The sequence below is a fragment of the Calidris pugnax genome, unplaced genomic scaffold, assembly GCF_001431845.1.
Source record: "Calidris pugnax isolate Ruff unplaced genomic scaffold, ASM143184v1 scaffold36, whole genome shotgun sequence".
In the NCBI taxonomy this organism is placed as follows: Eukaryota; Metazoa; Chordata; class Aves; order Charadriiformes; family Scolopacidae; genus Calidris; species Calidris pugnax.
Window position 1 is genome coordinate 309,015 of NW_015090825.1, and position 11,078 is coordinate 320,092.

General features: G+C 46.2%; 2 protein-coding genes across 2 annotated transcripts in view; both read right to left on the minus strand.

Annotated features, from left to right (window-relative positions):
* Positions 1 to 4,933: 4,933 nt before the first annotated feature.
* LOC106886819 (gamma-aminobutyric acid receptor-associated protein-like 1) lies at positions 4,934 to 10,340 on the minus strand. The gene is made up of 3 exons (XM_014940053.1): positions 10,190 to 10,340; positions 9,113 to 9,231; positions 4,934 to 7,671 (listed from the first exon to the last, which is right to left on the minus strand). The coding sequence occupies exons 1-3, from the start codon at positions 10,338 to 10,340 to the stop codon at positions 7,606 to 7,608; spliced, it is 336 nt and encodes a 111-aa protein (XP_014795539.1). The 3' UTR covers positions 4,934 to 7,605.
* A 599-nt stretch (positions 10,341 to 10,939) lies between these two features.
* Positions 10,940 to 11,078, minus strand: part of LOC106886820 (gamma-aminobutyric acid receptor-associated protein-like 1) — a 26,168-nt gene continuing 26,029 nt past the window's right edge. Inside the window, exon 4 of the mRNA XM_014940054.1 lies at positions 10,940 to 10,946. Coding sequence (XP_014795540.1) covers positions 10,940 to 10,946 — 7 coding nt within the window. The remainder of the gene's footprint in view (positions 10,947 to 11,078) is intronic.

Consider the following 11,078-nt stretch of genomic DNA (forward strand, 5'->3'; position numbering starts at 1 on the left):
GTAGGGTCTTTAGTCTCTACCACTGGGTGAGTGCTTTCTCACCTTATGAGGCTAAGACAGTAGATGACATTTTTCTCTTAACAGTGAAACACTCATCTCCATGACATCCCCAGCAAATGTACAGATTTTAAAATGCTTTCTTTTTTTTTTGCACCCAGGAAATGCCATCCCAAAGGGATGTAGATCCCAAAAGTATCTTATGTCTGATTTTTATTTAGACAACCACAGACGCATATAGCTATAGAGTCTCAAAACATCATGATTTCTTTCTGCTTTGTCATGTGACTATGTCTTTAAAAATAATACAAAACAAAATATTATTGGCAGTCTGTGGCTACAGTGTTGCAATTGTTTCAGCGTTTTCAAGAGGAATGGGACTTCAGCCCTGGAGATCTAGAGATAAATGGCTAAATCCTTTCAAAATTACACTTAAGCTTCTCAATCATTTGAATCCTTTTGCAAATTTTATGACATATGTTCATAATAAAATAGAAAAGTAGATACTAAATGCTTGTAAATTGCCAGAAAATCCAACAAAATGCAAATCACAAGAAGAATGCACATTTTTTTCCAGGCTTGCACTGTGATTTGTTTTTTTTTTTTGTTCCAGAGAAAGAAGGCACTGATAAATGTATCAATGAGCTTTGAAGAGAGCTGCTGCTCAAAGACAATTCAGCAGTGTTTCCTTGGCAGTATGTCAAGAATAGGGCCTACCTTCTTGTTGCTGGTTCTGGCAAAGAAATCAGAGCTTTTCCAGTCCACAAATGGCAGAACATCAAAATGTTACAATGCTATGTTCCCAAAGATGATGAGCGGTTTCTTTCTTTAATGAAAGATAATGCGAATATACAGAATCCACATTTCAAATTTTATTGTGTAATGAGTATAACCTTGCTATTCAAAATCCTAGAGATCAGAGGGACAAGGCTTTTTTTTTTCTAACTCTGCTTCTAATTTGTTGTGTGGCCTTGAGGTAAGCTACTCCACACATCTCTGCACCTCAACTTCCCCAACAGTGGGCTGGAGACAATAAGAGCTACCCCACTAGGCTGCTGTGAGGCCAAATAGATCAGCATTTTTGAAAGGAGTGAAACTGTAATATAGAACTTGTTATGTAAGTGTGAAGTGATAAAATGCAAACTAATGAAATACGATCAGACCTGTCACTGCTCATTTTCTGTTGTACGCGCCTTGGGACAAATGAACTGTGAGCGAGACCTGAAATACTCCAACATTACATCTCAACAACCACAGTAAAATGGAAAAATACTTATTTCAGATTCTAATCTGTATTAGCACCTTCTCCATCATTTTTACATTCATTCTTACATAAGTGCACTGCAGCCTGACTCCTACCTTTCTTGGGTCTCATTCTAAAAGGCTTGTTTTGCCCACTGTCTTCCAGTTGTCCTCTCCTAAATATTTGACTCTATCACCCTTTGTATCTGCATGGTGACACCACTCCTTTAATTATACGCTTACTTTGCTCTTGGGCTCAGAATACCTCTTAAGAAGGATGATAACTGTTCACTCCCTCGCCCTGCCCCAAATTTCCTGTGTGATGTCAGGCAAAGGCATTTAGGATGTCCCGGACCACTGTCCACCCAGGGTCAAATGGGCTAACTGATGGCACCAAGATAGCACAGTAGTCACAGGGAGCTTAGATGGCTACTGTAATGACTATGCACAAAAGGACTAGATAGAGGGATGGGTGGATAAATAACCATGGCTTCAGTAGATACTCAGCTGTGCAGTTGCAGTTCTACTGGCAGTGACACCAGTCTGAATACACAGGTACCTGTTGCAGCCACCATCCACCTCAGATACTCAGCTGTGCAGTTGCAGTTCTAGTGGTAGTCTGAATGCACAGGTACCTGTTGCAGCCACCATCCACCTAATCTAGGTGGAGCTTTTTCTGCAATACTTTTGGCATTAGTCTAATTTGTCTGTATCTTTGGAGCCACTGTGTTAATCCAGTGCTGGGCTTCCCCAAGCAGTTGTCATCCTCTTGCAGACCCTCTGTGCTTCTAGACAGCTCCATCCGCCCTTTGGGAACAGCATCCATAGTGCTGAACACCAGCAGAAGATGTATCTGGGAGAGCAAAACCAGATTTCCATCAGGAAGGAAACAGGCTGCAGTTCTGGTGAAAGTTGTGAGAGCTGCCACATACAGGTTGCATGCGCACTGAACGGCGATGATTTTGGCCAAACACACAGCAAAAAGTTACAGCCTCTGCAAACACTAGGGATTTACAACCACTTGCCTAAAGGCATACTGCTACATGGAAGACGATTCCAAAGGGGTCAAGCAGCAAGCTAGCAAAGACAAGAAGGACGACTGAAAAGGTTATATGAAGTGGCTTGAGGGTGGTATGGTACACCGAAGGCCAGGAGAACGTCCCACTAAAGAACTGCTACCTCCTGAAAGCTCCCTAGGTTCCCAGTGGTGTGAGGACACTGCAGGAGACTGCTCGGATGATCAGAGAGGATTGTGGCAAAACCACACAGGGTCCTGACAAAGACTCTAAGACTCCTCTAAGCTGGGGGGAGGGCCGAGGGGGTAGTAGACAGGAGATGGATGAGATCAGTTTTTTCCTCAGCTAATAATCCAGTACATTCAACCTTAATGCAGCCCTAGCAATGCCCTCACTTGACAATGAAGATCATTTTGTTCTTCTGCTGCTTCCACGTAGCATTTATAGCATTTATTAGCGATCTTTTAATTCCCAAAGAACAATACGACATCCACATGTTATTGGCCAGAGAAATAAGGGAGAATGCAACTAATCTAGGTGGAGCTTTTTCTGCAATACTTTTGGCATTAGTCTAATTTGTCTGTATCTTTGGAGCCACTGTGTTAATCCAGTGCTGGGCTTCCCCAAGCAGTTGTCATCCTCTTGCAGACCCTCTGTGCTTCTAGACAGCTCCATCCGCCCTTTGGGAACAGCATCCATAGTGCTGAACACCAGCAGAAGATGTATCTGGGAGAGCAAAACCAGATTTCCATCACACAGAATAAAGGTGACAGCCTTTGAGCAGAGGCTAACACTTCCCACGTGGACCAGGCAAACCACTTTCAGCAAATGCACCCGCCTGCTGTTCCTCTCAGCGATGGCACTGACGCAAATACACGACGCAGCATGGCGGGCACAAGCATCACCGATGCAACATTTTCCTAGGGAAGGGGTGAAAGGGGGAGCAGGAGAGGCCTGCTCAGGCATACGCCAGAGGGATTTTCTACTTGAGCCAGCAGACAATGCCACAGCCTAGACAGCAAAACAAGTCTGAAGCTGAAATTCAAATCATTTCAGATGATAGTGTAAGCTTTCAGCTGGCCTCTGCCCATCTGCCTGGAGTCACAGCACCCTTCTGCCATACAGGGGGAGCTTGTGTTGGTCATGATGGTGGATACGAGTGCAGAATCTGCTGCTATGGGAAGGCTCCGTGTTTACACAGCACAGGACGAATTACTGCCTCCCCCTCAGCACTAGCCACAAAACCTCACACTGTGGCTTCACCCTGTACGGAGTGGGGAGGAGAAGACCCTACCAGGCCTAGCAAGTTTTATTCCTGTGAGTTTCAGTGTCATAATTCTTGACTTCAGTGCTCCAAGCAACTCCCTCGCTCGGTGCACGGCAGGGTGAGTGAGAGCTGATGGTCGCCTCTCCGCAGCACTGGCAAGGCCCATTTCTGCCGAGCAGCACCTGCACAAACTGCAGGTGAGGAGGAGGAGGGAGGAGGTGAAAAAAGCAGCATGTCTCTTGCTGCTTCCCCAGATGACAGCAGGCATCCCTTTCCTCCTCATGCGCTGCTGGCGCCTGACGCGGAGTTATGGCGCTGAGCAAATGGCACACGCTGCTCTCGCCAGCTCCCAGCAGGACTCCATCCCTCTCAGCACACAAATACCCGCCAAGAAAAAGCAGCGTGGATCTGCCACTACGGCAGACTTTCTATTGAAGGAGTCCCAGATTTCCTTGTGTCTGCTTTTCCTATCTTTAGAGGGCCCTGAGGCACAGAGGGGGGCCCCCCCAGGGCCACCCCCACATCCTCTGCCCACAGCTGGGGGTCCCACCTCAGCCTGAGGTGTCACAAGACAGCGAGGGCTAGTGACTCCCTGAGGGATATGGCCGGGAAGGCACCATGGCACCCACCTCACTGCACCCAATAGGGGGAGTGGGGTAGGCCCAGGGATGGTGGCCAGGCCCAGGGATCATAGGGGGAGTGGGGTAGGCCAAGGGATGGTGGCCAGGCCCAGGGATGGTGGCCAGGCCCAGGCCCAGGGATGATGCCCAGGCCCAGGCCCAGGGATGGGGGCCAGGCCCAGGGATGGAGGCCAGGCCCAGGCACCAGGCCCTGACCATAAAGCTCATCATGGTGATGAGGCAGGTCAAGATGGGAATCCCATCTGCAGGCCAGGGCCAGTGATGGCAGGGTTGTGGGGATGGGCCTGGCTCAGTGGGGCTCATGGCTGGGGCAGAGCAGGGCTGTGGGGAGGTGGAGATCAGCCCTGCTGTGGCATCGTTGTGGCAGGGGCTGAGGGCCCTAGGCAGGGCTGAAATGGGATCCTGGGCCATGTGCAGGGTGGCAGGGACAGTCAGGGCTGGTGGTGACCTCGGGGCCCTCAGCTGGCTAGGGCTGTTCAGGGCCTTAAAATGACAGAGAATGCCTCAGTGCACCCAATACGCTTCTTAAGACATTCTCATGTCCCCCAAGTCTAATTAAAGTTCTCATTGGTGGTCTGACAGGACACAGCCAGGGGTGTGTGTGTGACAACAGAACTGAAAAAAGGAGAGAACTGACTTGTCCTGGTAGACAGAACAGAGGAAATCTCAGGTTCTGGGAAAAAGTAGCAGAGAAGAGTTCTGGCAACGCTGTCCATTTATTTACAAACCCATGGGAAGAAATGCTAGTCACCCATTTTGGACCAAGCCTGTGATTTTCAAATGCATCTTTATTGATCGGTTGATTTAGCTCAAGTAGTATGAACTTTATTTTACAAGAACCTGCAGCTAACCAACACAAAGAAGAATTACCATCGTTACCTCGTACAATACCGGACTAGCGCAAAAACAGAAGTAAATGCCACAATCCAGTTAAAAGAACCATAAAATAACTAAATTAAACTGTAAACTCTACATGTAACAAACGGCTGAGATTAGTCCCACACATGTCACTTATAAACCCAGCAGCGGGAGGGGAGGGGAGGTCTGAATGCAAAACCAAGCACCCCAGATGCCACCTTCTTCTCCCCCGAGTGTGCCTAAGCACAGGCTCACTCAAGACAACACACAACCAGGTGCTTGGCAGCACGCGCATGAGCAGCAGAGAGACGCACACCATCTTCCCGCATCTTGTCTTTTACCCTAGAGAGCCTCCTGGGTCTGTTCTCTGCTTCAGAACACCCAGAGCTTCCTAAAACAAGAGACTGACGGGGATTTGCACCCAAAGGATGTGAGAAGAGCCTGGTAGTTGGAGGAGTGGGCCAAAAAGAGAGGACTGAGTACTGCAGGCAGAAAATGCAATTATCTAAGTTGGCATTAGGTACAAATCATCCAAACGCATTAATTTCAGATGAGCACATGATGGAACAGCAAACCTGAAGTTCAGGATGAAAAAAGAGTAATGCTAACCCACTCATTTCATCTTTTGTTCCCCTGCTTTCTGTCTGCCCGTTAAGACTCCTCTGTCGACATCTCTTGCACAGCTTCACTTCTCTCCCATTCATCTGCTACTTCCCATACCACACGGGCAGTGACCTCCTGCCCCACTACACTGCCTCCTTGATCTTCACACCGTTCTGCCAGTGACTCCCACTTAACACTCCCAGCCTGCACTTCTGCTTCGTGTACCTCTGCAGCACAACAGTGAAGGCTGAAAGCTGATTTCCTGTCTCCCACAATCAGAGGAGCACTCGTCTTGATTGCTCATTCCTGAGGAACGCTGAGAACTGGGATCTAACTTCATGTAAATAGCGCAAACACCTTCAACTTATTTTGGAATCTGCCCGTCTTCTTCATCCTTCTTGTCTCCTCCTCCCTCGTGGTCCCTCCCTTAAATGTAGGAATGTTGATAGTAATTCAGGTCAAGCTCTCTGATTTTAAGATAAAACCTCAGAATTTTCCTGAAAGTCAGCTCACCCCCCAAAACCCCATCCCATCATCAGAGTTATGGCAGTTATGGGAAAATCTGCTGTTTGTGCCACTGGGAAGAAACTGCTTTGGCATGACAGCATAAGGCTTGCACAGGACAGCATCTATCTGGCACCTCTCTAAGAACAACACTGGCTTGAAATAAAATAATTTAAAAAGAAAAATCTGCAGAGAATCTATTCCCCTTCCCCTTGAAGTCTAAAAGCACCTCTCTTGCGGCAAAGAGTGGCACTGTTGTCCAATCACAAAAAAGCCAGCAAAACATTTCTTCCGCTTGTGCATGTGGTGCAAGAGCTGTTACAGGGAAGAGACATGGAAGGGAAGGCTAAACCCACAGGACTTCTGCCATCTTCTAATCTGCAGAAGACTGGTACAAGGACAACACCGATAGATAATTTTCTGTGTTCACCAATAACAAGACCATTAGTAATTAGTTGGTTTAATGCACAGCAAGGGAGACTGAAGTTAGGTAGCAAGAAAAGCTCTCTCGCTTGTAGGCTAGCTAGGAACTGGAATAGACTATTTTAGCAGTCTCCAGGATCAAGCTCAGGGAAGTTTGCTAAGGACAAGTTACATGAGCAGCCATGGTGGACATGTTTGGTATACTCAGTCCTGTCTCAGAGCTGGAGTGGGCTAGTCGTTCTCTTGAGGTCCTTTCTAGCCCTATGCTTATGAGTTTATCAGTTGACTTCACTGAAAAGAACAAAAGGGTCATCTCAAATTTTTCTGTCCAGCACTTGCAACTAAAGCAACAAAGGAAAAAAAAAACAACAAATTCCTTCCTTCTCTTCCCCCAACCTTCATGTCTCACAGCTGAGGAGTTCCCAGCCCTCAGAGTTAGCCCTTCTAATACTGATGGAAGTGACGGGAAACGCAATACTCTTGGAACGCTTCACAGGCAGCAGCCAGAGTGAGGACTGTCAGCACAGGACAGCCTTGTGTGGGCAGGGTGATGTATTTCACAGCTCACTGAATGCTCACAGGAGTGCAGCCCGTGCCATGGGCAAGGCGTGACAAGGTCAGTGTACAATACATGGCATGCCTTCTTCATCCGATGGAAGGGTTACACAAAAATGGCCGTCCTGCCCAGTCACTCTCCTGGAGCTCAACCACACTGGCTTGTCCAGCAGCCACCAGTACAGGCTAACTACTTCCAGCTGTGGCAAGAGAAGAACTACAAACAGTGAAGCCTCCCCATCCCTCAGCACAGAACTCCTCATTAGCCTCTCAGTTCACCTTTTCATACACCGTCCCCTTACCCTCCCTCCCCTCAATTTAAAAAATAACGGTTATAATTAATGCATGGAAGGTGATGGCATTGTGCATGTGGTTCACTTCCAGTTCTCTTCCCCTCTTCTCAGGCATCCTCCTTCCTCCTCTCCAACATATTCCCCCCACCCCCCCCCAAAATCCAGTCCATCAGTCCATCTCGCCTGCATGCCTGGGGGGCTGGTGCTCACTTGCCATAGACGCTTTCATCGCTGTAGGCCACATAGAGAAAATAGTCCTCCTCGTGGTTATCCTGCAAGGGGAGAAAGGCAGAAAGTAACAAACTGAAGCCCTGTAACTCACTCCATGTGAGAAAGCCCAACCAAGAGATCGTTGTAACAACCAGAGGGCATAACATCTCTCTCACTGTTTCTCCCCCTTCGCACTGAAGGCTCCACTTCCCCATACCAAAGAGAGCATATGGCAACTCCTTCTCTCTGGCCACAGCTCTACCTCCAAATTCAGGCTTCGTCACACTTCTGGACACAGTGAATTTACTTAAAAAGCCCCAGCCAGAGTGTGCTGCAAACGTGCAACAGAAACAGCTCTGCCTGTTGCAGGCTGTGCAGCAGAATCTCAGCGGCCTTAAGATAGAGAGGAGACTTGGAAAGCATTAACAGGTCAAAAATCACCTCTAGATACCTCAGTATTTGATAAAAGTGGTTGTATTTGTTGTTTTTCAGAACACTTTGACAAGTGGCTGGCTGTATTTCTAGTCCTGTTTCACATATGGGCAGTAAAGCTGAGACGTTAAGTGATTCCACTGACATAAAAAGTCTGCAAAGCACCAGGAAGAGACTCCCGATCTCAGCTTTGGAGAGTTGGACATACCTTCCTCCTACATCTCCAGATTTGGAAAACTCACTGTGCGTGTTAATCTCTTATTATTTTCATCAGTCCACGTACATATTGTCAAAAAGTCAAATAAGGCTCACAGCACCATACCGGAGCTCTCCTATTAAAACACACTTACACAGCAGAAGGAGAAATCAAGGAGAAATCAATCCAGGCTGCAAACCAGCCGTGATATAACGGCTACATAATTGAGGAACATTCCTCTGATGGGCATAGAATATGCCTTTAAGGTCGATCAATTAACACTGTTCAGCAGAGATGTGGGCTGGCAATGTTCGCAGTGTCCTACAAGATCCTCACATATACAGCACAAGCGATGAAAAAGTAATTCTGAACAAAGAATACGTCTTCCTTGACAATGTATTTATAGACTGTTGGCCGCCCAGCGATACTGTGTTCTTTTATGGGCTAAAAGGAAATCTCTTTTGTATAAACAGGAAAGCTAATGTGTATGTTCCACCTCCCCCACCCCCACCCCTGACACAATCTTTCCTCTGAAATATAAACAATAAAGTGGTTTATTTCAATACTTTGCTATAAGTAGTAGGATAAACATATCACTGGTGGGGGCAACAATTCACCACGGGGTATGACAAGCCTTTCAACTATCACACAATCAATTAAAATGATGAGAGTCCCCGGGTTCCTCTTTATAACTGGAGGACGGAACTTCCCTAAACAGACGATAAGATACAGCCCAGGTCAAGGGGGTCTGTGTTCAGGCATCTGTGACCAAGCTGCACCCACTGCCAGCTGAGTAGTGCTCAGCTGTCCTTCTGTCAGGACATACATTCTTCTGGACACTCCAACAAAAGGAGAAAGAGATGGGCCAGGCTTACCTCATACAGCTGGCCCATGGTAGCACTGGTGGGAGGGATGGTATTATTGACAAAGAAGAACAGGGCATCCTCTGGCCTCAGGTGGATCCGCTTTCGGATTAAGAAGTAGAATTGGCCAACTGAAGAGGAACAGAGAAGAATGCCTTAGATGCAGAAAGAACCATTTTGGGGTTTCGATTGTTTTTTTAACCCTAACCATGGTTGTTGTCTTTTGGTGGTGGAAGTCACATGCTGTACGTAAAAAGTAGGGAAACATGAACAATGTGGGAAAGCAAGCAGTAACTTCAAGACTGCTCATAACCAGCCAATCTACTCGGAGATGGCAGTTTCTCAAGCTGTGTACCCTCTAAATCCACACTCTACCTACAATGGTATGAAATGCTCTACTGCTGGGATTGGTGAGAAGACCTCTAACTATCTTAACCTTTAAGTCCTATAAAGTAACCTTAGAGAGTTTAGCCTCAGTGTAAATGGTCATACCATTCCTGAAAACAAAGCCCTGAAAATAAATTCCTTACTATCTGCTTGAGCTATGTTGCACAAGCAGGTATTCCACAATCCATTATACACAGCGAGGGAAAGAAATGCTGTTTCTTTAACTCATTCATGATCTCAAATGAAAACAAATGTAATCACACGCAACATGGCCATGACCACTCAGAAAAGGAACTTTGCAGCCATGACTCCAACCACAGAGGTGGAAAACAATGGCACTATTTCAAGAACTCGTCTCTTCCTGCAACAAGGATAAAGCCTCTGGCAACTCTGCAGCTAGGTCATCATTGACTGATGATGATGATGCTACTGCCTATGATACACAATTCAGTCATTTTCATCATGGCTAGCTGTCAGCAGTGACACACGCACGTTGGTTAACTCAGTGAGACGTCTCAGAAGATCTCCGAGAATTCTGTATTTGGTAATCCAGGCTGTAAGGTACAGAAATAATAACAAGGACAGTCAGGTCAACTGCAGGTGAGCCTGCCTCGGTATTTTGTTGGTGCTGATCATAGAGTAAAAAGCACTTCTGAGATCTTCTCAGTGAAAATCGGGAAGAAAGGAATCAGACTTTGTTACCTGTGAGGTCAGAAGGCACGAGATACTTCCTTTTGTCTAGGTCGGGTACTCTGGCTTTTGGTGCTTTTTCCACAATTACCTGGAGAGAGAGAGAGATAGAAAGCAAGAAACAACCCATGAGTATCATAAAATGAAACGGACCAAAAAGCATCAGGATATTACCCTCTGAGAGAGACGGTGCTACAAGCCTTTTGAAATCTATTTAATCTATATAGCAAACCCACAATATAAAGAACAAATAGGTGAGAAGATGACTTGCAATCACTGGCAATAGCTGTGCTGGGAGCCCAAGACCACAGCAATAAGCACAGTGAGTAAAAAATGGAGACTGGAACAGACATAAAAATAAACCATAATAGCCGAGTAAAAAAAAAATAAAATCAGGTCACCTTGATGGTCCCAATGCAGGTTAATTTTGTATGAAGGAGCTGCCGGGAGGCTAATGCATGAACACAAGTATCACAGGTTGAACTGTTTCCAGGTTACAGTTCCAAACTGCCTGGCATAAAATCAGCCCTAGTCCCAGTAGTCCCACATCCTAATTTCTACACTTGCCGACACCAAGTGCTCCAGAATGAAGCAAAGAATTAAAAAGAAACTGTAGCTCCTTGGGGTAAGTATTTTTAATCCCCTGTTCTTTGGCTGTTATCGTCTACTCTTAAATTCATAACGTTTAGGGTTATTTTCCCTACTTCATATAGTTATTGACATTTCCTTATCCATATAAGTATCTAATAATTAAAAACCAGGCTACCATCTGGGCAAATGGACCCACAGAGACCTTTGACACAACATACTAATCCTCCTTATATTCTAATGTCATTACAACATAGAAAAACATGAAGCTCAGCAGCTCAAAGTTCAAACAGACAAAAAGGTCTTCTGCTAC

What these genes read in the sequence shown, in the direction of transcription:
- LOC106886819 (XM_014940053.1), bottom strand. Translation starts at nt 10,340, where the DNA reads ATGCTTTTTGGTCCGTTTCATTTTATGATACTCATGGGTTGTTTCTTG. An exon ending in CGTGCCTTCTGACCTCACAG is followed by an intron (nt 9,232 to 10,189) that starts GTAACAAAGTCT and finishes GTTCCTCTTCAG; the next exon opens with TTGGCCAATTCTACTTCTTA. An exon ending in CCATGGGCCAGCTGTATGAG is followed by an intron (nt 7,672 to 9,112) that starts GTAAGCCTGGCC and finishes CTCCCCTTGCAG; the next exon opens with GATAACCACGAGGAGGACTA.